This window comes from Saccopteryx leptura, chromosome 7 (genome assembly GCF_036850995.1).
Source record: "Saccopteryx leptura isolate mSacLep1 chromosome 7, mSacLep1_pri_phased_curated, whole genome shotgun sequence".
Taxonomy (NCBI): Eukaryota; Metazoa; Chordata; class Mammalia; order Chiroptera; family Emballonuridae; genus Saccopteryx; species Saccopteryx leptura.
Window position 1 is genome coordinate 92,979,312 of NC_089509.1, and position 27,428 is coordinate 93,006,739.

The 27,428-nt window shown below is 41.5% G+C and overlaps 1 protein-coding gene across 3 annotated transcripts in view; it reads right to left on the reverse strand.

The window, feature by feature from the left end:
• Positions 1-3,152: 3,152 nt before the first annotated feature.
• Positions 3,153-27,428, reverse strand: part of MDH1B (malate dehydrogenase 1B) — a 28,850-nt gene continuing 4,574 nt past the window's right edge. The window contains exons 3-14 of one of the 3 annotated variants that reach the window (XM_066345139.1): positions 23,938-24,072; positions 23,592-23,734; positions 20,745-21,241; positions 16,960-17,101; positions 14,969-15,132; positions 14,410-14,460; positions 13,201-13,340; positions 12,839-12,890; positions 7,739-7,801; positions 5,551-5,616; positions 4,558-4,611; positions 3,153-3,230 (exon numbers count right to left, since the gene is read on the reverse strand). In XM_066345139.1, the coding sequence (XP_066201236.1) occupies positions 5,588-5,616; positions 7,739-7,801; positions 12,839-12,890; positions 13,201-13,340; positions 14,410-14,460; positions 14,969-15,132; positions 16,960-17,101; positions 20,745-21,241; positions 23,592-23,734; positions 23,938-24,072 (1,416 nt within the window). In that variant the 3' untranslated portion in view covers positions 3,153-3,230; positions 4,558-4,611; positions 5,551-5,587. The remainder of the gene's footprint in view (positions 3,231-4,557; positions 4,612-5,550; positions 5,617-7,738; positions 7,802-12,838; positions 12,891-13,200; positions 13,341-14,409; positions 14,461-14,968; positions 15,133-16,959; positions 17,102-20,744; positions 21,242-23,591; positions 23,735-23,937; positions 24,073-27,428) is intronic. The other 2 variants (XM_066345141.1, XM_066345140.1) reach the window with 2 other exon arrangements.

Sequence of the window (27,428 nt, forward strand, 5' to 3'; positions counted from 1 at the left end):
TGAATAATTTAAGGCCACTGCAACATCTCTGTTTCCAGGGGCTACTTCTGTATTAATTTCATGTGTAGGAGAGGCAAGTAAAACATCTGGGTGCTATAGGGAGCAGCTGTTACCACAGAGGCTAGAAAACAGCAAGGGGGGTTCTGCATCCCAGGTATCAGTCACTTTCCTGACTGACCATCCCAGGGAAGAGTGACCTAGGACTGGAATCTAATTATTTGATTACATCTTTTACAAAAACAGAGATATGGTCACTCATTTTTAAAAGGTACCAGATCAAATGCAAATCTTGAAAAGGATAATAATAATTTGCTACCAAGGCACATTTCCTCTTAAGTTTTAAGTATAATCTGAAAAAAAATATTTTTAAGAAGTTTGAATTAAAAATAAGCATGGTCTTCAATTCCCCAGTCAGGGCCCATACAAGAGCAGATAAGACAATGTAGGGAGAGAGCAAGGCTATCGCACAGGAAATGTATACCTGAGTGCTGCACACTCAAAATCGAAATCATAATTAGAATTTTTATATTCCAGAACATCTGCATCAAGATGTAGCTGAGGTATTGACGATAGGAAGAGGTTGAACGTTTTCCTGAATGCTATGTTGTGAGTTGAGCAGACTTCTGGCATCAATTACGTAGATCAAGAATCTTGATACTCAAAATAATAGAACAATTATAATAATATGATGCAATAAAAGTTGTGTAAATGTGGTCTCTCTCTCAAAATATCTCATTGTACTGTACCCTGTACTCGTCTTTTCTCCCAAAGGAAGCACATGACGGGGTCTCTGGGGCCTATCTGCATGGCCAGCATCACTGCTCCTGCGCTTTAGGGCTGTTACTAAGTAAAGTGAGAGTTCCTTGAACACCAGCACTGTGTCACCTCCACAGTATATCTGATAACTGAGAAGCTACTCAGTGACCAAGTGGGGGAGGGGGAGGTTGAATATACAAGGTGGAAACTGTGGAAAACGGGCTGATTCATGTCCCTGGCCGGATGGAACAGGACATTCCAGGTTTCATCATGCTGCTCAAAACAGCTTGCAGTTTAAAACTTATGAGTTTTTTGTTTTGGGAATTTTTCTTTTCATATTATCAGACCATGGTTGACCATGGGTATCTGAAACATCGGAAAGCGAAACCTTGGATAAGGTGGACTGCTGTTCTTTCCTCCTGGTGTAATTCTGTGTTTTATATTAATCTGGGACAAATGTGTTATTAGAATCAATTTGCTCTGTTCTCCAATGGGAGTCTTTCCTAGACCATCCTGATCATCGTGTAGTGGTTCATATTCACCCTGGAAGGTATAGCCTGCTGGGGAGGGGCTCAATGTCTCCTACGTGTCCCTGAAGAACATAAACTCAGCCCATGTCTCCCTCGAGTCCTTTCCTAGATGTTCGCCTATTGGAGGAACAGCTGATTTTCTGATTGGTCAGGGGTTGAGAGCCACTGGGAAGAATATCACTAAGCCGCAGAGCCACTGCCTTGAAAGGTGATATGTGTTCGTGGTTGTATTCTCTGTTCCAGCTCTTCCACCTGCTTCCTGCTGATAAGTGATTGGCACACCTGATTTATGGGGAATGGAACAGGAAGCTCTGCTTGCATTTCTCAGTCTGAGTCACATTTTCCAACCTCGCTCAATTTCACCAGGAAGAAGCCCTGCACAGAGCACCAGGGGTCTCCCACCCAGTTCTTGTTCTTGTGGTCACATTCCTTTGGTTGAGGTCCCCACAGGGAGAGACAGAGGAAATAGTAGGATTAGGGCACAAAACCTCACCCAAAGTCCTTAACACAGACAGATACCAAGATTTTTTCACATAACAGAAAATGAAGTGTTGACTTTGAAAACAAGCAAAACATATTGTTGTGTTTTTTTGTTTGTTTTTTTAAAGAGAGAGAGAGATAAAGACATGAAGGGTGAGAGATGAGATCAACTTATAGTTGCGCCACTTTTAGTTGTTCAGTGATTGCTTCTCATATGTGCCTTGACTGGGGGGTTCCAGCCGAGCCAGTGTTCCCTTGTTCGAGCCAGCAACCTTGAGCTTCAAGCCAGCAATGGTTGGGCTCAAGCCAGTGAACTTTGGGCTCAACAGTGACTTTGAGATCATGTCAATGATCCCACACTCAAGCTGGAGACCATGGGGTTTTGAATTTGGGACCTCAGTAGCCCAGGTTGACAACATTCTATCCACTGTGCCACCACTGCTCAGACCTTAGTCATGGTTTTGAATCATGATAGTCAGAAGCAATGTGTCCACTGAATTTTCAGAATCTGAAAGTCCACTGAATTTTCACAAAGTAAGTTGCATCTTAAAAGTCATTTAAAACTACAAAGAAAGTACAGATATCAGCAGTTTTTTTAACATGACTCCTAGGCTTTCAAAAGTTCCTAATTGGCATTTGTAAAAGGTCCTTCCTATTAGCTTGAAAATACTATGAGCATTTGGTTTGACTACTACTGCTTTAATAATAAAGGACTGTAATTTTTATTTAAACCATGCAATTACATAGTAAAAACATTATGCTTTTCTTTCAAAATTCAGGCCACATCTGGTGTTATGAAACAGAAACCAATTCAATATAAACTAAAGTAAAACTGTGATTTATGGTAAAAATAATTAAACCAAGCAAATCCAAGGAAAGACAATGCACACCAGGTCTTACAGAGGTGGGAACTTGACCAGCTCTAAAGACCTCACAGGAGGAACATCGTGGCCTTCTCTAGTTCACTACCATTACCATCACTCACACACCAACCTACTCATTCACTTTTCTCAGTTCAATTTTTTTTTACAGATTAAGAGAAAATCTGATTGGTTATCCTTGAGTAAGGTGTGGCTATTCTGGCCCAATCAGTTAAGGCCAATCTGATAAGAAAATCTGAGCAAACATGGTCATCTAGGCCTATGTCCCAGGCATGACCTGAAGGAGAAAGTAGGTTCTCCCCAACGAGACAGTGAGTGACAAATTATTTTATTGTAGGTTCAAAAAATAAAAAGTGAAACCAAACTATTTATGAGAAATTGGTACTAAACAACCATATGAGTGGATACGCAAAATAACTGGACTTTAACTTGTTCGAGTTACTGTTATTTAATTTTCTTGCATAATATTATCTAAGACTGAAGTAAACTCTCTCAAATTATGGGTCTTTATCACAATAACAAATAATTTTGATAGTTGGTCTAATTTGATCTGTTATTCTTCCACAGTTTTGCCTCCACAGTCCTGTATAAGGGAGAAAAATGAAAAGATGTAATAATTTAAAAAATACATTAGTAACATTTGTAATCGTTAGCTTTTCTTTTGCTGCCTTTTCCTTCTGTTATCTGGATTTCTGTTCCCAATCTGACCCAATCAGCTGAGGGTGTGTGTTTGTGTGAGGGAAATCAAACCAGAAGACCATCATTAGATATTTTTATATCACAAAATTAAATTCTGCCCTCTTCGCTGAACTGAGTCTATTTCTATGTGCAGTCTCTCTTGGCTCCTGTGCTTCTCAGTCTGAGTTTTGTCTGCAGCTCTGCTGCCCATTCCGTTTCCTCTCTTGGCCCTGCTCCTCCTCTGTGCATGAATTCTAATTCCCCATGATTGGCCCCACTCCAAAGCCCATTAATACTGTCCATTTTTGGAAAAAAGGCAAAATGCATGTGTTCATTTTATTGGATATTCAAATAAAAGTTTGGAGGCATGAGTGAATATCTTGATTGGTCAACCACAAAGAAATTTATATCAACCTTGTTTTCATAAAGTATCAGGACACCTCAGTTTTATACTTTGGACTTGCAGATGTTTCTGTATCCATTTCTTTTTTTTTATTATAAATTTTTATTAATTTTAATGGGGTGACATCAATAAATCAGGGTACATATGTTCAAAGAAAACATTTCCCGGCTATCTTGTCATTCAATTATGTTGCATACCCATCACCCAAAGTCAGATTGTCCTCTGTCACCTTCTATCTGGTTTTCTTTGTATCCATTTCTTTATTCATTCTGAGGGCAGAATTTTTTTTATTTTTATTTTTATATTTTGTATTTTTCCTAAATTAGAAGCGGGGAGGCAGTCAGACTCCCGCATGCGCCCGGCCAGGATGCACTTGGAATGCCCACCAGGGGGCGATGCTCTGCCCATCTGGGGTGCTGCTCCATTGTGGCCGGAGTCATTTTAATGCCTGAGGTGGAGACTATGGAGCCATCTTCAGTGCCCAGGCCAATTTTGCTCCAATGGAGCCTTGGCTGCGGGAGGGGAAGAGAGAGATAGAGAGGAAGGAGAGGGGGAAGGGTGGAGGAGCAGATGGGCGCTTCTCCTGGGAATCGAACCTGGGACTTCCACACGCCAGGCCAACGCTTGAGGGAAGGATTTGATTGTCACTGTCATATTTCTGGTTATAAAAGCAGGAAGCTAGGTTCTAGGAGAGTCAGCAAGGCTGATCCCTGGGAACTTGGGAGGGGGGAGGGTTTGAAAAGAACCTGATCACGGGGACATACTCTCTTCTACCCAGTTACATTTATAGATTAAGAAGAGACTAGAGAATGCTTTGTCTACCACTTACCATTTATGGGTTCTTGACTGAGTGGTTTGTCAAAGTTAGTCTTAAGAATCGTATCTGAAAATCCATTGTAGTAGAGAATGAAATGAACAGTCTTTAGTGTTTAAAGCACATTGATTTTTTTGCACTTATTTTCTCCTCTCTTGTTCCTTACAGTCCTCTGAGTACCTTGCTCTCTTTGGGAGAAGTTGCTGAGTCAATTATACAAGGGGTCTCAAAACATGACAGTGGCTTATCCATGGCCCACAGGCAAACGGAGCAAGCAGGCGTGCAGGCGACAGCTCAGCACAGCGTCTTCCTCCTCCCCTGCCCATGCGGCCTGGCTCCTCACAACCTAAGTCACGGGGCCACTTCCCAGCGCACCAGCTCTGCCCATACAGACAGATTCAGGTAGAGTGGTCAAAATGGAAACAGTCTAGATGATGATTATTTTTTAGATATACAATTTGTATAGGCAGATTTAGCAAATATATAATCTTCTGTGTAGTTTTAATTACATAAATATTTTCAAGCATTTTGTAAATTTAAATATTTACATAAAAATTCACAAATTCTATCTTGGCCTTCTCAGTGTCTTCCCCTTACCCCTTTCTGAGGAGGATCCTGACATGCCAAGTCCGCGGTTTGGGGCTTTATAATGAAGAAAGAGGAGAAAGGGAAGTTGGAAGGTGACTTCCGAGGGCTAAGGCTGAGGTTAGAGTGTACCGGGAGACTCTGCCCTGAGTAGGACAGGAAGCAGTTTCAGTATTTAAAACATTGTTGACATTTTTTATCTCTCCTTCAAAATGTTAATGAAGGGTAAGAAACGGAGTTATTTCCAAATTACTATGGTTCCTGGACGATGTTCTTCTGACCACATCATTCTCTAAGACTAAACAACGCGAATCCTGACTCTCAGCAGCACTTTAAGGGTAAGAACGATGTTTGGTTTATGTTTATGTCCCTAGCACACAGCGGAATATAACCAGGAGATTGCTTCTAACGCGACTGACTTACCATTGGGCATAACTCGATCTTTGCCTCCCTCTTGGATTCAATCAGTGTGAATGTTAGCTTCATGTTCTGAAACCAAGGTTGGATAAAATATGTTCGGTTTAGACTATGACTAACAACTTGTAGATGTTTCAAGTCAGTGTTTTCAAACTTTGTTGACTATAACCCACATTTAAAAAAACGCATTTTACATGATAGTACAGGCCCCTCCGTGCATATAATGAAAAAAATAGTTATGTGAAACAGTGTTTACCCTTTTCCAACTTCTTACCCTTTTCTTACTTTTACTTGTCCTATTTTTTTTCTATTTAATTCTAGTTTATTGGGAAAAAACTCTGGCCTCCTTACTCTTTTACTATCAATTTTATTCTAATTCAAGGGAAAATGCTAGTTATTTCATGACCCACTAAATTTTTCACAATCCACTAAACCACAATATGGGAAATGAAATGTTATATTTGATTTTTATGCTCAATCAACAAAGAGCCCCCCAATGCACCTGTAATCAACCCACTTTATCTCCACCAAAGGTTTTTAGTCTGCCTAAGATGATAATCTATTAGAGGGTCTAAGAATCTAACATTTTAACAACTTAAGTTGTTCCAATGCAAAGACTTGGGAATATATACTCTACAATTTGGCTTGTCTTCCTCTGTCTTGGGGAGCTGTAAGTCACCCTCTTCATGATAGATCTTAGAGTGTCCTTGGATCCCTTCCCAGAGCCCTAGTGCCCCCCAGTCCTGTCCCTGAGTCTGCACCAGTCTGCTGACTAGGACACCAGTTAGGCGAGCTGGCATAACAGTGCTGCCATCCAGACACCTTGAGATACTGTCTATCTGGGTGGGCCTCTTTAAGATATCTAGCCCGGCTGGGACCGAGTTCACCACACTCCTCTGGACAGTGATTTCGGCTGCGTGATCACCCTCCAGAGGGCCAATGATAAAGCAGGTTAGGCCACTAAGCCTGACCCCATCTATTTTGTGCTTTGTCCTGCCACCCAGCAGCGGTATTCCTGAGCTCCCAACCGACCTTCCAACCAGACAGAAGATGCCCCCTACCTACCTTTCCAGCTGTACTCACACTTTTTGGATCCTCTGCTCTTGCTCAGTGACCCTACTTATTGTCTTCTGAGGACCTCCTTATACTGTCTCAAGCTTCAATTTCTGGCCACACCTTGATCACCTGAAATGCCTCCTTTGCCCGTGTTTTTCCCTCTGGTGGGAAAACCTTTCACAGCCTCTTTTCTAGACAGCCCTCCACTCTCACTTGCAATAGATCACACAAGTAACTCCTACGCATTCTGCTAGACTGAGCTCCCATTCTACCTCCTCCTGAAAGCCTTCCCTAACACTCCCAGTGTCTGTCGGCAGACTGGCGGATGTGGTCCCATTAGACACTGGGCCTCTCTCTAGCATAACACTTCTTGATAAGGTAGTTCTGCTACTTCTCATGCTAGATGGCAGCACTTCAAGGGTAAGAACAATGTTTGTTTCATGTTTATGTCCCTAGCACACAGTGGAATTTTCTTTTTATTGTGATAATAATATGTAACATGAAATCTACCTGCTCAACAAAATCTTAAGTGTATAATGTTGTTAGCTATATGCACACTGTTGTACAGTGGATCTCTAGAATGTTTTCATCTTGTGTGAACGAACTAGTACAGTTTCTGAATAAATAAATGTCCATGTGACTACTTTTTGCCATATTAAGGCACAACTAGATTTCAAGATATTAAGTTTTCTCCTTCATATAGTACAAGAATCTTTATTTTACTTGTAAGTTGTTAGATTACTTATTAGATACATTCTTTCATTTTGACCTGTCTTGACCTTAGTTTTAATGAACTTTTTAATTCATTGTCAATCTTGGCATTTACTTTTTTCATATTCTCATGGCTCCTTCCCCTCAGATGTGTGTGTGTGTGGACCTCACTGTGTCCCTCAGTGTCTCTCACAGTGACTGAAAAATAGAAGCTGCTCAATGAATATCTGGTAATTTCCTTCAAAGATTTTAATAGATGTTAAATATGATCTCATATTTGAGTATAAGGTGAGAGTGATGAAAGACTCAACTTCTATTTTATGGCTAATAGGTAATCAAATTCCCTTGAAATTTGGTCAAAATTCTTTGAAATGCAGTGTTAAGTCTTGAATGAAAGGGCATTTCTTCTTTCCAATTGACAACCTACCCTCTGAGACTTCTTGGTTTTCTTGGTTGTCATCTGTGGCAGCTAAAGTGGTATTTTCAGTTTCTAAAAGTCAGAAAATTAAGTATTAACTTAATTGAAAAGATGAAACAATTCTCAGACAGGCATCGTCTCATTGATATGTTAATAAGCAGAGATGCCCAAATGCTGCAGAGTTCTGATTATTTTCAACGCTCTGATCTGAATCTCTGGAACAGTGTTTTGAGCAAAGTCCAATGATGGTAGTCAAGATCAATCAACTCTGTATACCTTGACCTTTGTTAATAAAAACACACCATAAAATCAGGTCATTTTCTTTCACAAAACCCTCTAGAATGCAAGTGTTATGAGAAATTTAGGACTAACTACCAGTCAATGGAGTCATATTTAGAATGACTGCTTTATGGTCCATTATCATGAAAAGAATTTACAGCTTTAGAAGTCTGCCAAATGCAGGAAGCTGCACAGAGCACCTCTAAATTCTGAAAATAAAAGATTTCACATTAAAACCAACTGCTCATCAGCCTTCTGTGCCTGCACCCTTGACCTCTGCACTGCCTCTGGTCTTTGCTTTGGCCCACTGTTGTTGACTTGACCACCAGCCAGACTGAGTTGAGTTCCCAAAGCCCACCCTCTGCCATAAACTCTTTTCCTTGCAGTCTCTCTTCCAATACTTTGGCTTTTGACTTCCTTAAACTTCTCTGGTCTGGACCAAGGGCAGGCCTATCCCTTGCCAGAGTTTTTTGTTTGTTTGTTCTTAACAGCTAATCCATTCTGAGAGGCAGCAACTGTTTTCATTGGATGAAATGTATACCATACTGGTTGTTAAATATTTTCAATACCATCTCCACCTGGAGTTTTAATTTTTATTTCTATTTATTACTTAAAAAAAATTACTTCCTTATTTATCCAGTGTAGACCCCTGTAATTCATCACTTCGTTGGTTTTCTTGCAAGTATCCTCAGCTTCTTTGAATCACCTCCTTCCTTCCCAAATGGTAAGTAAAATAACCAAACTGCTCATTTTCCATTCCCATGCTCAATGCCCATGACCAAATTACCTTGGCATCCATTCAGGATGCCAGTAAAACAAGAGAAATATGAGGAAAAAATAGGAGAAAAATAAAAACTTTTGGGAAATAATTTTACATTCCAAATAAAGTCACCATAGAAATATTCATAATTTTGTTGGAATATAGTGCAGTGTTATTTTATTCTAATTGCAGGTGTGGCAGAACACTCTAATATTTCAGGGCTCCCTACAAATCATGCCTCCAGGGTTCCACTCCTGCATCCAGGTTGTTGAATACCTTTGCACGCAATCACATAGCTATCCATTACAGTCATTACACATTCACGGTTTCTAATTTCTACTGAGCCTTCAGCTTTGAAAAAAAATTCTGTGTTTTTCCATTGTCCTTTTTTTTTCAACAGTTATTTTAAACCTTCACCTCTTCCCTTATAATTCGAGCCTTTTCCTTAGTCTTGGGGACCTGGTCTTGCTGCCTATTTTTTTCTGAATCCCCCCATCCTACATACTTCCTTTTGTCCACACCCATCACTTCTCTCCTTCTCTTGCTGCACTTCCTGTTTGAAGCTGATCCCGTGTTCTGGAGCCTGTTTTCTAGTGCTCTCCTGAGAATCTGTCCCCTCTCTGTCTTCACCCTATCCCTCTCCAGCGGTTGTTAAACATTCATTGATCCAGATCTATCTGAGCCAACTACTTATATATATTTTTGGACGTGTGGAACCCATACATGGAACAAAATTCAAAAGGCATGAGAGACCATGCAGTGAAGAGGTCTTCCTTCCCTAGCCACTCAGATCCTTCTTCAGAGGATCACCATAATTATCAGCTTCTTCTAATAACTACCAGTGGCTGATGACTCTGTATCCTCATCTCCAGCCCAGATCTCTCTCCTGGCCTCCACCCATGTGTCCGTCACCCATCAGACAATTCCACTTAGATACCTCTTGAAAATCTGCTCCTCCTATATTCCTTACCTTAATTACAGCTTTCTAATCACTTTCATGACTTGGTATGCAGAGCAAATGACCAGGACAATAGAGACAACCAACCTGGGGACTCCAGCTGCCCCAGACTCCTGGGGCCATGGCGATCATTGGCTCCACACACTCAACTCATTTGTGGCTGACTGATTGGGAAGTTCTGTCTTAGGGAACGACACCACCACGTGTGCAGATGCTTGACTCGGCATTCTTGACTCCCTAGAGCTCTCTCATCTTCTATCTCAGATTGGTCAAGTTCTGTCACTCTGTCGACCCAGCCCCTCCTTTACATCCCCATAGCTGCTTCTTGCTTAAGGCCCTCATTGTTTCTCTACCTGCAAAAAAACTGGTCTTCCTGCTTCTGGTCACTCCCCTCCAATTCATTCTTTCCATTATGAAAAGAGGGATCATTCTAAAATCAGAATCTGCTCCTGTCCCTTCACTGCCTAAAATATTGCATTGGTTTTTAATAAAGTAAGTAACCTATCTGGTCCCTGACATGGCTCACCTCAAACTTTATTTTCCAGATAAAACGAATTAGCAGTTCACAAAATGTTCTTTCTTACTTCTCTGCCTATGTATGTGTTGCTTCCTCTGAATGGAATAAGGCTTTCATTTACCTTAACTAATGCCTTCTATTCTCTCATGACTGGGTTTAGATATCACTTCCTCCAGAAAGTCCACATCACTGACCCTTCCCAGTGTCCTCAGCACCCAGCACTAAGCACACCAGCTCCACAGCGAGACTGTGGCTCCAAAGGCAAGGTCCTCCCCTCCCACTCTGCTCTCATTTCTGCCCTCATTACACAGTCACACGTGACCTCTACGCCATCCATCCAGTGGGTACTTTTCAGGCCTTGTTTTATTAGTTTCCTCAGCAGCCCCTGACAGTAGAGACAGGCTCTCATTCTTGAAACACCCTGCCTTTTGGTCTTCCATGACATCAGATTCTGGAGGCTCATTCTGTCTCTCTGACTGCTCCTTTCTCAGTCCTCTGTCAGTTGTGCCTCTTCTACTTAATCATTTAAGAAAGACTAAGTCCCATCCAGGCCTCCTCACAAACTCTCCCGATGATATCCATCTTGCTCATGGCTCCATTTCTATCTAGGAGGCAACAGCTCCCAATCTGACAAGTGCATGTTTCTGAGCTCCAGAAAGGGTGCAGTTCTCTATCTTGTATTTCCATTTTTAGATATCCCACAGATAATTCAGACTCATAATGTAAGAAACAAAACGCATTGTTCCTCTATTCTGGCACTGTGCCCTCCTCTACCACCCAATACACACAACATTCTTTATCTCCTTCTCAAATAATGTTCTATCACCATCTCCCCCACCAGGAAGTCCACCCACTGCTCAACCGGAAGATGCCTGAATCCTCTGTTATTCCCCAGAGTCCATTTGTCACCAAGTCTTGATAATTCCACATCCCTCTGCCGTGTGTCACTATGTATCCTCCTTGTACCAGTTTTTCTGTAAACTAATCTGTTCTCCAAACTAATCACAAACCTGATCGGGTAACTCTCCTCCCAGAGGCTTTCTGTAACTTTCCCATCTACTCTTCCTGGCTCTTTCTCTCAGCTTCGTCTCTAGGCTTTGGCCACACAAACTTTAGCTTCTCAAACAAGTTGATAGCTGCTTTCCAGCCTTAAGATCTTTCTTTATATCCTCAGGCATAAGCTCTCACAACACTGTACCCTGTACTTCTCATGCCTAAGACTCACTACACTCACTACAAATTATACACTCACTTGTATAATTTGTGATCTTTGATGGACTGTAGGTTCCAGAAGGGCAACAATAGGTCTGCCTTATTCACCTTGTATTCTTAGCTCCTAGAACAGGCTTATAGTTAGTATCCCATAGATATTAGTGGAAGGAAGGAATGTGGGGCTTTCAAATGCATTTGATTAAAGCTCTTTGTATAAGTGAATTTATTGCTATGCTCCTCCTTCCATTTTTAAGATGATATTTCTTTAAGGCAAAAGAAAGAAAGATAATATCACTTCCTTGAGAGTTTGTAATTAGAGAAAATGCCAATAAGAAAAATAAGCCTATTGAAATAGTTGTGTTTTTTTTAAAGTTATCTAAAATAATTAGAGTGTTGTGGATTTGAACCTGTGTTCTCATCCCTGGTACTTGTGAATGTGACCTTATTTGGAAATAGGGTTTTAGCAGATATAATCAGGTTAAACTGGGGTCGTGCTGGATTAGGGTGAGCTCTAAATGGAATGACTGGTGTCCTTGGGTTTGGAAACAGAGACACACACAGGGGAAGACAGACATGTGAAGGAAGAGGCAGAGTGGAGTGATGCAGCTACAAGTACTGCCCCAGGTACTACAAGAGGCAAGGAAAGGTTCTCCCCTGGAGCCTTCATGGGAGGCATAGCCCTGCCCACACCTTGATTTAGGTCTTCTAGCCTCCGGGACCATTTATTGGAAAATGTATGAGAGAATACATTTCTGTTGTTTTAAGCCAGGGGTCGGGAACCTATGGCTCACGAGCCAGATGTGGCTCTTTTGATGGCTGCATCTGGCTCACAGACAAATCTTTAATTAAAAAATAATAATGTTAAAAATATAAAACATTCTCCTGTATTACAATCCATTTATTTCCTACCGCTCATGTTTATGGTTGTGGGTGGCTGGAGCCAATCACAGCTGTCCTCTGGGACAACACCAAATTTTTATTGGATAATGCGTAACGTACATGGGTTGTTGTATGGCTGTCATGGAATTACACTTTAAAATACGTGGCATTCATGGCTATCTCAGCCAAAAAGGTTCTTGACCCCTGTTTTAAGCCATCCAGTTTGTTGTAATTTGCTACGGCAGCACTAAGAAACTAATACGCATGTTATACACAAAACTTGTAAGGCCACAGTGTTTTATGATGTGATTTCTTTATCATTCTTATGAGGTATTTTATTTCAAAGGACATAGTAAACTTGGCAATTTGTTTTATCAATAATTTAGTTTAAAGGTGATAAGATATAGGTTATAGTTACCTACATTAAATAGTGATTCAGTTTTAACAAATATTTTTATACTCTTTTAAGAGCAGCCCAATAAAACATCACATCTAAAAGATTACCTGTTTGATATGGCTGAAAAGTTATCAAATCTCCAAGTGCAACATGTTTTTCCTGTTGAGAAATTTTATAATCAGAGAATTAAATAACTACAACTATAAACTTAATCATTCTATAATAGAAAAACACTTTGATTCTTGATTTTTAAGTACCAACAAATATTTTTAACATACCAGAAATTCTATAATCAAATGAGTGGTGTTCGTCTGCTGATTTTTTTTTCCAAGTTTGTGTTGGTTTCTTACTGTTCTGGGGAATATGATTCAAACTGAATGCAAAGAAAACCAATGTATGCCTTTGGTCTAGGGGAGTCAGTTTAAGATCATTATCAAAATCAGTTGCCTTGTATCTACTAAGACATTACCCGAATTAGATCACTTGTCATTCTGGTCATTATTTGTTCACTTATTTCAATATCTTCGAGATCTGTGAGAACCACCCAAGTTCCATTCTCAAATTTCACAGGCATAGAAAAAACGATGCCTTCAGGGATACCAAACTGGCCTGCAGTGAGCAAACACAAAGCAAAGTGAAACAAAACCATTGAGAAAAAGAAGTCATACCTATTAAGCACTGTGGAACAGACACACTGCATAGTTGGTTTTTTTTTTACTTAAAGAATTAATTTTAACAGGGTGACATTGATCAATTAGAGTACATAGATTCAGAGAAAACATCTCCAGATCATTTTGACATGTGATTATGTTGTATACCCATCACCCAAAGTCAAATTGTCCTCCATCACCTTTTATTTGGTTTTCTTTATGCCCCTCCCCTCCCCTCCCCTTTTCTTCTCCTCCCTTCCCCTCCCCCTGGTAAGCACCTCAGTGCATGGTTTTTAATGATAATGGTGAAACTCAATTTCTGACAATTCCTCCCCAGGGAGAACTGGAACACTTTAGAAGTATTGATTGGGCATCTATCCAATTCCTGACAATCCCCCTTCATGTTCCTCTTGGAAGGGAGCACCAACGTCCCCTCTTCTTTATTTCTTTTGTCCTGCATTTGGACTTCCTGCCTCTGCCTGGGGGGCCAATGCAGGCTTTTCTCTCCCTCTAGCCTGGGTCCCTTTTGTCTGCTGTCCAAGGCTTTTCTTTGTGCCCCAGGTAGCTGTGAGCCCCCGGTCTCTGTCCTGTCCGGTCTGGCCTCCTGCTCTTCTAGGGCATGACGGCACTCGTGAGGCTAAGGTGAGGCTGGGACCTGGGTCGGGAAAGAGAGGGAGCATGGGAGTTGGTGATTTCCCCTCAGCTCCCAGGTCCCAGTGGGGATGTGCTCCAAATAAAAAGCTTGACAACACCTGTTACTAACTGAGCAACATTCAGATAAACTTGCCCTCCGCCTTTGTGCCTCGATCAAATAAGAAAATCATGCTTGCCATTTGTCACCAAAAATGTTGTCACTAGGGAGGGAAAATGCAGGTGGTCAAGAAACTAGCATCTAAAAACCTCTTCCTCAGAGGGTGTCCCAGGTCCTCTGTTCACTCCGTAAAGAGCCAGCTTTGTGGGAGGACAACACAGGAGGATTTACCTCTATGTACAGTTTCGGGGAGACAATGATCATTGGCTCCACTTACCTGATACTGCATTGTTTATTGATGAATTCCAACAGAGATGATTAAAAATTTCTACAAGTAAAGATAAGGTTTAAAATGCCTACTTCACTAAAAAGGTAGTAAACTGATTTGAATTTACACATTTTTAACTTCAACTGAACAAGATTCATTGACATCCCATGAAGAAGCAAGAGAGCCTGGCAAAACCCAGCCCTCAGGGTATACACACGCTAACGGAAGGAACAAACACCAACTAACCACACCTTCAGCAGAGGCAGGCTGCGATATGCTTTCTGGTGGAGGAACATCATGCCATGTGTATGCGGAGGAGAGACAGAGATTACTCTGACTTGGGGGATTCGAGGAGATTTCCTTGAGCTGCACCATGGTCACAGGAGGAATGGGGAGGAGGGTGGTGCTTCCACTAACAACATGAGAAATCCAGGGAACACCATTATGAAATTGTACAAATCCAGACAGCTTACAGATGGTGTTAAGAGATAGCAGGTGGGGACACGGAAGTAGGAGTACAAGGCACGCATGGAGGTTTTCGTTACAAGCGATGAAAGAGCAGGCTTACCTTCGCTCAGTACTCCTAAGGACACGATTTCCCCGGGCGGTGAGCCATGGTACCAGTGTTTCAATGTAGTGGCTATACTGTGTGCAGCCAACATGCCTCTGAAGTGTTTCCCTGTGGCAGTCACCTCGTTCAGGTTTGCCACAAATTCTCTGCTTATCCAGTCACTACAAGGAGAGAAAAAAACCCAAGTTTTCAGTGGAGGGAGAAATGGAAATGAAAAAGACTGTCCCTGGGTCACAGAATCTGAGTATCAGAAAACATCTCCACACAATAGAGAGATGACTTCCTGTGTCCTTCCTTCAAGCTTCTTTGATGCCATGAAAAGTTGACTGAAAAGTAATAAAATGGAGCAGGAAGTAATCTCAAAGTTTCTAACTAAAAAGACATAAATATGGAACACAGAAGAGTGGTCAAACCTGGCAAGAACAACTACTTTCATTACAAAGAAATTGTTCTATGAAGACACTATCTTGGGATCAGTGGTGTCCTTTATTTTAAATAAAATAACATCATAAAGCGTTCATTATTCACATGGAGAACTAGTGAAATAATTGTTTTTTCAGTTTATTTTTTTATTAATTTTAATGGGGTGACATTGATAAATTAGGGTATATATGTTCAGAGAGAACATCTCCAGGTTATTTTGACATTTGATTATGCTGCATTCCCATCACCCAAAGTCAAATTGTTTTCCGTCACTTTCTAACTGGTTTTCTTTGTGCCTCTCCCCTCCCCCAACCCCCTCCCTCTCCTCCCCTCCATTCCGTAACCACCACACTCTTGTCCACATCTCTGAGTCTCATTTTTATGTCCCACCTATGTATGGAATCATATAATTCTTAGTTTTTTCTGATTTACTTATTTCGCTCAGTATAAGGTCCATCCATGTTGTTGTAAATGATCTGATGTCCTCATTTCTTATGGCTGAGTAGTATTCCATAGTATATATGTCCCAAAGCTTTTCAATCCACTCGTTCACTGACGGACACTTGGGCTGTTTCCAGATATTCGCTATTTTTATAATCTGAAGTTGAAAGCCAGGGACCATTGGCTGGACTGGAGCGAGCACTAAATGGTGCCCCTGCCAAGCCACCAGCTCAGCTCCATGAGGCACTGCCCCTCGCCAGGCAGCAGATGCAGAGGCACCACGCTCCAGGAGGGTAAACCTGGGGACACAGGATTTCTAGGGATGGACTAAGTTCCTAAGGTCTGAGGAAGGGGAGGGAGGGGAGGGGCACTGGAAAAGCAAGTGCTGCAGAGTTTTGACAAATACTTTGAAGGCTCTCCTCCCCTTCTCTCCTCCCCTCCTCTCCTCGGCCCGGCACAATGGTGGTGTTGACTGGAGCAGGCACAGTTGTAAGTGCCTTACCTGTAATATTAATCCACTTAATCTTCCCAAAGACTCTATAAGGCCTGTACTATATTATCATTTCCACTTTGTAGATGAAACACTGAGGAATAGAGAGGTTAAGTAACTTCTCTGAAGTCATCAAACAGCTAATACTTGGCTACATGAGAATTTCAGCTCAGGTGGCTTGGGTCTAGAGGCTGTGCTCCTTACCACTCCTCCATTCTGTCTCCTGGGACAGAACACCCAGTACGGCCTGGGCCAGCTTACCGCCCTAGTTCCCTGTCCTTGAAAATGTTCAACAAATTTCAACCTGGACACATATCTCTGTCTTTAAGTTAAATGATTCATTTGACATATGCTTTAGAGATAACTTTAGTGGAATATGTGAGCCACTTGAAGGATAATCTGAAATATAAAAATGTATTATTTCAAAACCAAAGAAAGTGCGGGTAGGGATTGACCAGTTGGAATCCCATGGAACTCTCTCTGTTTCTTCAATAGAGGGCACAGACAAAGGTGAGTGTGAACAATGTCAAGCTATTTTCTGTACAAAGACTTCCAAGATGATTTAAAAGATAATAAAAACTACTAAACATTTATTCAACACTGCTAGTATACTTCACTTAAGAATATAGAGTACCTATCAAAAACCAAGCTTAAGACAGGGCGTGAAAAGTGAGGAGGTCCCCAAATAGCACTCTCATATCTGTAAATCTTGGCTTTTCTCAGATCGACGTAGACATTTCCACTAATATTACCCCAAATTATCACATCTTTAATGCCTGTGAAGAAAAGAAAGAAAAATTAACATAATAATAAATGTTAATATAAAAAAATTGCCCGTGCCCTATTTTGTGTGTGTTTGTTTGTTTGTTTTAGGGTTGGTCCTTTTGCTATAAAACAGATCGAAGTTTTATAACTGCCTCAAAATATGCAAATGATGTGAATCAGTCATCTCCTTAATCAGGGTTCGACAATCCTTGCTAACGCTCTATGAACGGTGTGGGCAGTAACTGAAATCAAGGAATACTGAGATACTCCCTGAAGAAATTGCTGCTGAGAATTATACCACTGGCACTGGTCTTGACTTCATTACTTTGCTTGCCTTAAGAGAACTTTTTATCTGCTTTGATTCTGACAAAAAGTCCTTGATTCTAGACTGGAAGAGAAATTTGGCCAAATCACTTAACTCTCTGGGTGTGTTTTATTTGCTGCAGAATGAGTGTTGTAATAAGAGGACTCCAAGGAACATTTTGAACAATGCAGTTATCAAGTTAGCTTCTATGTGTGGGGTACTTCCAGGTGGTAAGTTTAGAAGAAAGTCAATTAGCCCAAATCCTCACAATGTTCTAGGGGTAGCAGGGAGCAGGTAAGAAAACATCTACTACATCCAGTGATGCGTTCTTTAAAGAAAAATAAGAGATGGGGCTAGAGAGAAAGGAATTGGTATTTAATTTGATTCTATAATTGCAATTTTTCTAGGGATGTTGTATCCAAAGTGAAAATAAATCATCTTATTGATTTATTTATTAAATTATTTGCTTTAAAAAAACCTTAATTATAAGGCCACACCACTTCTTATATTAAAGATGAAATTCCTAGTCTCCTGTGTGAGGTGAGATCGCTGTTGGCTTCAAGTAATAGAATAGCCAACAGACTTGGTTTTAGTAGAAAGAATGTACTTTTCTCAGATAACAAAATGACACTGGTGCTTATTCAGCAGCTCAAAGATGTTATTTCTTTGGGCCTTCCCCTCATGTTTCCAAAATGGCTGCAGCAGCTCACGCATCACACTCTCACAGGTGTGTTCAAAGTCAGGCAGTAGGGGAAAGAATGAGACAGAGGCTCCCTCTGTTGCCTTTCCAGAGAGTGAAACATCTTTTCCAAGGGACTTCATGTGGACTATATCACTTGACCATCCCCAGATGCAAGAGAAGCTGAAAAAAATGAATGTCTTTTTGAACCTTTATAGCTACAGACAGACTAGGGGGTGAAGATGGGGAGAAATAGATCTTGTGTAGTCAACCATCAGTGTCTACTGTCCTCCTCTGAGATTCTCTCAGTCCTCAAAGTGACTCATGAAGTAGGAATAGCTGGTGCTCCGCTATCATCCAATTCTTAACAGAGCTAGTGATGCGCACTCGGGCTCTTCTAGTTTCATGTTGCCAGAGGGAGGGGGACGTGCTAGTCTGCAATGGAGCTCATGGATCCCACATGGGGGAAATAATTCTCCAGTCCCAGGTAAGCATATGGTAGGTTTTCTTCCTAAAGTCTAAAAAAAGCCTTTTAATCTCACTGGGTATTATTTTTCTTATCAGCTTTAAGGCCCTTTATAGCTCTAATATCCTGAGTTATAGTGGACATCTGCTTTTTTTCCCTCGCAGCATCTCTTCCTACCTTTAAAAAAAATTTTTTTTTTAACAACATCCTGGTTTTTCTTTAAATAACCACTGTTCTCTAATTTCAGTCCATATGGTGTGAGTGGGGCTGTCCTCATCCCTTAGGTCTATCAAAAGGTCTGAAACCAAATATCCATTTTCTTGGTCACAACAACTCATCTCAAAAATGGGCATGTGGTCTAGGCCTGGCCCATGAGGCATTATCCTACTATTTCAAATACTTGAGAGAGAGAGAGAAAGCCCTCTTTCCACCGGGGAAGGTAAGCTATGAACATATGAAAGTAGAGATGGCAGGGGTCATCTTGCCAATTCTCAGGGACCCTGATATTGAGCCAAACCAGCACCAAGGAAAGCAGAGTTGAGTGACAGGTCAAGAGAGCATGAGCCACTCCTGACATCGTCAGTTGAGTCCCAGCATCCAGCTAGGCCTGAAATCAGAGCGATCTTTCATGCTTTTCAGTTATATGAAAGAGTCCTTTTTCTTAGTTACTCTGAATGACTGTTCTGTCATCTGTGACAGAAAGAATCCTAATTAAGCAAAGGCACATAGTCTGACAGACAGAGCTATGTATGAGATGAACTCAGGGAATATCTCGAAAAGCTTTGCTACCCTCATAGCATCTGGGGTTTTCCCTGAATGATTCTTCTTGATGGTTCTGTATTTCACCTCATTTTGTCTCTGTTGTTGCTGAGTTCCCCTTGCTACCCCACTGACAAGTCTACTTTACTGTCCCTCCCATGTCTCTCTTTCCTTTGCCCAACTTGTCTTTGTCTTTCTTTTTTTCTGCTTCTCATATGCTTGTCTTTGAGTACAGCAGGGTTTAGGATTTATGGCACCAGCAGACCAACAAGGGAGCAGCTTTCTGGTTAAAGGCCCCTGCCACCTGCACCTCGTTTTAAATTTTATAGCACTGCCTGTTCTTGACACTTTCATCAGTGTATACTAGAACTTCCGTGATAAATCAGTATCTACACATACGCATATAAGGTTGGTTAACAACAGAGATAAAATGATTACAAAATGTTTTGCTTTCCCACCGAGTAATTTTAGTATCAGTTTGGCTGAAGTATGCACTGGCCCTAGGGGTAAGACACTAAAGATCTGTATGCAAGAATAACAGAATTTATGGTGCTAGGGCTTCATTGTAAAGACATGGATAATACAACTCTTGTTATAATGCGTTAGCAGCTCACTGAAGTCTTTTATAGCCCCATTCAGAGCATTCTAGGTTCATATTTCATTATCTTCCCAATTGCTTGAGGGAATGCCTTGCACTTCCTTGTGTTCTCAATGGACTCTGTTGTGCCTGCTCCATCTAAGGGCACAAATGGCTAAGATTTGTCTAGTATGACAAATATTTTTAAATACAGAAATCCCCTTTTACATACAACAATCCATTTTCTGATCCAGTCTCATCCTCATATGATTCTGACATCGACCAATCCAAAGATAAACAGGAGCAGAAACTGAGCATAATCCCACTGACAAGTTTAATACCCTTGCAAATATTCACCATTGCCAGGTGCTCTTCCATGCATTTAAAAAATATTATCTCATTGAATCCTCACATTATTTCTAGGTGCTATCAAGGTCCTCATCTTACAGGTGAGGAAACGGAAGCACAGCCAGGTTTGGTAGTTGCCCTAAGTCACACAATTAGGAAGTGGAGTGGAACCACTTCAACACAGGGCTTCATTAATATTTTCTTAAAGTTATTTTCTTAAAAGACACTTACTACCTTAATGAACTATTATCATGGAAAAAATGGAATATTAGGTTTCAAATTATTACCTTATTATATTACATTTACTTATTAATATTTTATAATGCTAGACAGTCAGGTAGTCAGGAAAGCCAGTTAAAATGTTTGCACAGTCGTCAAATCACACAATGAGAAACTCTTTTGTGTCTGCTTCGCACTTCCTACTTCAGATTCCAGAGGGGACCTAGAGGGTTCAGTGTTCTTCCCAGCTGCTTTGAAATCATATGGTTTAGATACAAAAGCAGAAACAGGAGTTCACTCACACGAGGCAGATGTTTGCAGTTTTCTGGCCAGGGCGGCTTTGGCCTTCCCTTCCACCCCCAGCGCCACAGCGACAATATTGTGCGCGATGCTTGGGGCGTATCGAATCAGCAACACCGTTTTAAGGTTGACGAAGTTTTTCCCTCCTACAATAACTCGGACAGAATCGCGTGCGTTTTTCTCAAGCAGGGATCCGTAGAGCCGACACAGAGGCACCCGGCTGCGGATGGAGTCCTCTAACGTGTACACCTCCTTGTCTGTGGGCTCGTCCAGGATGATGACCACGTGGGCCTGGAGGAAGGCCTCCTCCGCTCTCGTGCAGACCGAGACGCTCCGCAGCAAGGGCGGCACCAGGTCCTGCACGTCTGCTGCGATGATTTGGAGATTTTCTTCTGCCTGTTTATTGTCAAATAGGGTTATGCTCATTTCCGTGTGGGTTCCAAACACTTCGCCGCTGGTCAAGATGGGAATGAGGCTGTAGCAGGCAGGAGTAGACGCACTAATAACAGTGCAAAGCCGTATTAGGAATGGTTAAATCTTTTATCCCTTTTAATAAGCCTTTATTAATAGATATTTCTGCGTGTGCATTAATAGGGTGACTTAATATTTTAATGGGCAGCCACAGATGTATGGGCATTTTTTTCCATAATTTGCACATGCTGTTGCTTCTTTTACAAAATTTTATCTTTATTGAGGTATAATTGACAAAATTTTAAGGTATTTAGGGTGTATAATTTTGTATATGTATGTATTGTGAAAAGATTCCCCCCATCAAGTAAATCACCTCACGTATTTACCTTTTTTTTTTTTTTTTTTAAATGAGAACGCTTAATTTTTAAGGCTAAAATTCAAAAGTAGAACAAAAAATTCTCACTATCAACCCCTTGTTCTGGCCATCTGAAAACAACCTCAAAATAAGAAGCATACCTCTTTATAGGCTTTTCAAATTAAAATACAATATGCAGAAAGCAAAATTTCAGAGAACTGTGTCATACTACTTGAATTACGTACATGTTTACATCTCTGGGAAGATAAATTTCTCTCAATCTTAGCTCTTTTGTATTGCATATACCCTTATCTACATGAGGCAGGAGAGTAAGAAGCCAGGAAAATTCCTTGGCGAGTAGAATGGGGAAACTGAGACAAATAGCTGAACAGGCTGGCTGAACAATTTACGGCCAGATGCAGAATGTCACTTTCCTAGAGGTAACATCTGGGCTTGAGTTGTATTTTAGCGCCAGGAACAGCTACGATGATTAATGACCCCCTGCCCTGGGACTAGCTAAGAAAATATTCTTTTGGAATCCTCCCCTTAAGACTACCCCTAAACTCGCCTTCTTTAAAACCCCCCGAGACCAGAACCCCCCCCCCCCCCAGCACAGCTGTGCCTGTCCCTTCTCCTGTCCCTGAGGCGTGTATCTCCTAAACTTTAAGAGTTCCTCTGAGACTTGCAACCAGGGGAGCAGTGGGCAGCGGCAGCTTGTCCTGGGCTAGCCCCTGAACCTGTCTCCAAGGCCCCCTCTTCTCTGACTGCCCAGTGAGCCAGAGCAGCCCCACCTCGGCCCATTTCTTTCCTGTAACATTTCAAGACAAGGCAGCCCTGCCTGGGCTCTCCTGTTATTTCTTCTATCCTAAACCCCTCCTTGTTGCCTCATCCCAGCTTTAATACATGTACTCTTAAAATCACCTGGACTTGTGCTGTGAAGTTTTTCCTACACAAAGTCAAGAACCCACACACTACTGGCTGGCCTTAGGTCCCCTCTCTGGTAACATACAAAGCAATGACAATTTTTGGAAAGGACTAGCTTTTTCTAAATCCTTACAAAGAAACCTAGGATTGACACAGTCTAGGTGTCAGTATCTGTACCCATAAGTCAGTAATTCTGTGGTACTATATTAAAGGTTACTATTAACAGAGCTGTAATGACTATTAAAGGAAGTTGGAAAATGCGTCTGGGCATTTGGTTTTCACAGTGGATTTGGAGAGGGGTACAGAGGAATTTCAACAGTAGCTGTAACATTTAAAAAAATTTTTTTAAATAACACCTAAAACAGATGTAATATTTATGAAATCTAGGTGTTAGATTCCTATAAGTTCATTACACTATTCTCAAGTATAAATATTTTCTGCACTCTTCTTCCAAGAATGATAGCAAAATAGAACAAGCATGTCAAATCACCACCATTTCACCCATAAGATACCTATGTTATAATAACAATTTTTAAAAATGAGTGTCTCTATTAGGATACAAGCACATGCAGTCAGAAGGGCAGTGTGAGACGAAGATTGAGGGGTGAGTAAAGGAGAGGGGGAGTGAGAGACAGAGCAAGATGGACAGCAAGAGAGACAAAGGGAGACACAGGGTGCAGAGATCTATAGAGAGAGAAAAAGAAATGACAAACACTTCAAGTGCCCAAGACTGAGAGCAATGAGGAGCAGAAAGAAGTGAGAGGGAGAGAAAGAAGCACAGTGAGGGGCTGGGGCTACAGAGAATGAGTGCATGACAAGAGTGAGGACAGCTGTGGCAAGTGAGAAAGGGGAAGGCCACAGGCCGGGCAGAGTGAGGGGCTGAGAGCTAGAGACAGCCATCAAAGTAAATACCTTTGTTATAAAGTTGCTATATATGTACACACATATGAAATCTCTATGTGATCAAAAGATCATAAGGGCTATATTGTGATATACACACCCATAGACCCATACCCACGCAAATTACAAACTTAACATTCAGATATTCTTCTATCATGGGATTACTCCTATATCATCCTCCTTTCTAAATATAAAAGCCAATCTCACAAATCCTAGAGTGTGAATGGCCCCCCTGAATCGTGGGGTCGGAATGTCCCACCTGGTGATCCAGACCTGCAAGGGGTCGATGAGGTCCTTCAAGGTTTCTTTCTCCAGCTTGTTTTCTATATGTGCCTCTAGGTTCTCTTGTGCAATTAATTTCATCAGCTCTGTCGTCATGTTAGTGGTGACACCATAGTAAAGCTAAACATTGCAGAAGAAGAAGTCAACGCCAGAGAAAAGAAAGATAGTTAGGTTCACAATGGCTATAATGGAAAGTTCTTGTTCAAAGCAGAAGGGAGTCAAAAGAGGACTGAGAATACTTTAGAAAGCAAGACACTGAAAAAATAGAGCAATGTGAGAGAATGATAATGTTTGGAACAGATAAATCAACTTAATTTATATACCTGGGCATGCTCCAGGAACTCATTATACCCTCCCAAAAGCAAACCCTTTCCTCCACGATCCAACAGTTCTCTCCAGATGATGGGGGAATTTTTGTGGCTCCATTTATTTTTTTCACACAGATCTTTCAGCCACTCCTATTGAATGATATTTCAAACGAAGTCACACATTAAATCTGCCTCAGAATTTAATACTTTAACATTCAAACATTAAAATACTAGCTTTTTAAAATACTATTACTGTAGATACACAAAATTTAGATAGCTTAAACTGTAAAATGTAAATATAGAAAATGGTGATGAGTTGAGTAACAAATAAATCAAATAAGAAAGAATAGTCTTCAGATTCGCTGACCAAATAAAGGTACAGAAAGTTGCTCTCTTTGCCGAGAAGACCTGGAGTGTTTATGTTAAAGGGAAGCCATGTGTTCCAACTCAACTGATTTCAAAAAAACTTAACTGAATTTTCCCCTTATTTTTTTTTATATGAGATACTTCAAGTCTTATGGCCATATAAATTTGATACTGCTTTCCAAATCTGTGTATAAGATTTATATTGTTCAGATTAAATTAATGAGCTAAAAGTTACTTGGGGATTTCTGATAATATTTATTGTAAAAAGCTTAAATCATTATCTGGTCTGTGCAGATCATCAGGTCGTCCAGTGACAAGAACTGAGTAGAGATAAACAGCAACGTTCTGATGGGTAAAGAACGAGACAGCAACCTTGTCTTTGCAGGCATGTGTAATGAGGCTACCTTACAAAGAAAATCTTAGAAATGAATTTCCCTTCTGATGCTGAAATCTCTCTGCCTTTATCCCACCTTAAAGCAAAGTGCTGCTGTAAAGATTCCACCGTGGTCTCTCTATTCACAAAAGGGCCTGACCAGTGAAGTGCTGAGTCTATGGGAGAAAGGGACTGTACCCCTAAAGGACCTTCAGCACCAAGGACATGTTGATATCCTGGTGAGAGCTGAGAGAGTATGTATAGGACTGGACCCTGAGGGTGCTGAATCAACTGTGGGACATAAAGTTGGACAAGGGAGACTTTATCAGTATGAATCACTCTTCTGTAATTAAAGAGTGTACACCCTGGCAAAGACTTCAGAAGAGAGTGATGGCGTGTCACTAGGGTGATTCTCCTAAGCTTGGAGAAGATGATGACTCACATGAAATGAAACAAATGCCAGAACTGCCTTGGAACAACAGAAGAAGCGATCAGAAAGCTTACTAAATTGGCCTGTAAGAGTAGATACACTGCTACTGAATGCTGGAAACCTACTAGTCAACTATGTACTCTAAAGGGGCCTCAGACACTACATTCACTAAAGTGATACAAAATGCACTGATGAGAGGGGTCTCAGTATTGCTGAGAAGCAGCCTTGTGTGGCTGTCCATTCGAGGCCAGGACTGTTAAAGGACATGCTGTGGTAGAGCTGGACTCCAGGCCACTGGGATGATAGAATCTCGATGAGAGGCCAGTGGGCAGTGCCCACCGGAGAATATCAGTTGTGAAAGGAGCACTAAACAGCCAGCAGGAAGATAACTCAGCTGAAGTACAGTGTACTCATGAAGAGACAGAGGTCATGCAATGACCCTAAGATCAAGCTGCCACTCACCAAAGCTGATGTAGCTATTGCTGCTACTAAATAAATATCCAGTGTGCAGGAACAGGGGCCAATGCCTCGTAATGGTGTTATCCCTTGAAGACACCAACAAGCCCTTTGGTGGTAAATTGATTATAATTGGACTCCTTCCACCCTGGACATGACAGTGATTCATCTTGATTTGAATCAACATATATTCTGGGTAAAGAATTGTCTTTCCTGTTTGTAGGGTTTTTACCTATAAGCTTTTCCTGTTGAAGAACTCATGTAATATCTAACCTACTAGCATGGGATCCTGTGTAACATTACTTGGAACCAAGGGACACACTTCAGTGTAATGGATGCATGGCGTTGGGCATCTAACCAAGGGATCTGCTGGCCCTATCTTGTATCATACCACCTAGCAGCCTGATAAGAGCAATGGAACAGCCTACAGAAGGTTCAGGCACCAGAGACTGATGCCTTGCAAGGATGGGGCACTGTCTTGCAGGAGGCAGTACATATCATAAATCAATACAGTGTTTTGGCCTAATAGGTAGAATACATGAATCCAGGAACCAAGGTGTGAAATTAAGAGTGACTCTGCTTACCATCACTTCTTGTCACTCATGCGGGGAATCGTGCTTCCCAAACCCCCCTTGCCCTAGACTCTGTGGGTCTGCAGGCTCTAACTCCCAGGGTGTGGGGAGCTTCTCTCAGGAAGACTCCCATTAAATTAAACTGTAAGCTCTGGCTGCCACTAGGTCACATTAAGCTCCTGTGCCAAAGAGACCAGCAGGCAAGGAAAGGAGTTGCCATCCTGGAAGTGATAATTGGCTCTGATGGTCAGGAATATATTGGGCAGCTATTACCCAATGTGGGCACACAATTTGTTATATAGATAATTTACAGGGACATATTTGATACTATCTTGTTCAATTTTAACAGCAAATGGACAAGTGCAGCGGTCACATCATGAAAAGGGAATGGAGACTAGGGCTCAGGCCCTTTAAGGGTACTGGTATAGGTCACCACACCCAGTAAGCCACCTGGGCCGGCAGAGGGTGAGGGGAATCTACGATGGATAGTAGAGAAGAAAGGTGATGTGTGTCAGTTACAGCCCTGAAATGATGTGTAGTGCAGACTATAGTTCATTTGACTAACATTCTTGTCAAGTTTCCTTAGGGAGGGAGGCCCATCAGAATCCTGGAAGAGCTGTTCCCAGATGGTGTGAACTTATTACATAAAGGATGTGGATCCAAAAGTCACAACTGGTGAACTGTCACAGATCCTGTCATTGCAGCCAGATTTCCCCTTCATGACTAAGACACTCAGTCCCTCAGCCACTGGGTGTTTGGCTGCCGATGGCTCAGTGCTGAGTCTCCCTCCAGGAACTGATCTTAGTTAAAGGAAGGTCCCCTGCCTTAAGTTCAATCCTTCTGCAGGCCGCCAGCATCCAGTCACTGTTAGCTGGGGCAGTGCAAAAGCCCAGCCCTCTGGCCTGTGCTTTTCTGTGGGGGTGTGTGTGTGGGGGGCTATCTCTGAAGGGCCAACCCAGCTTCAGAGGGTATAATTGGCTGAGTCCTCTGTTGCAGCTGGATGTCAGTTCAACCTCTCCCTTTGCCCAACCCTGCTGGCCTTATTACTTCCCAGAATGTCTTGCCAAGAGCAGCCCCCAGGAAAGGAAATCTCCATCTCCGTCTGTTTCTGGGGAAACCCAGCCCCAAAGAGTGGTATTTCAATTGAACAAGCACCTCATGTCATTAGAAATCATGAAATCATGAAGGTGAATGAAAAATTTTAAAAGTGCAATATTAAGTTACCTGGATCCTTGGGGGGGAAACCTAGCCAAATTTACTTTACTTATTAGTTAGGGCCTCGTTTGTTCTACTAGGTGTTAGGGAAAAA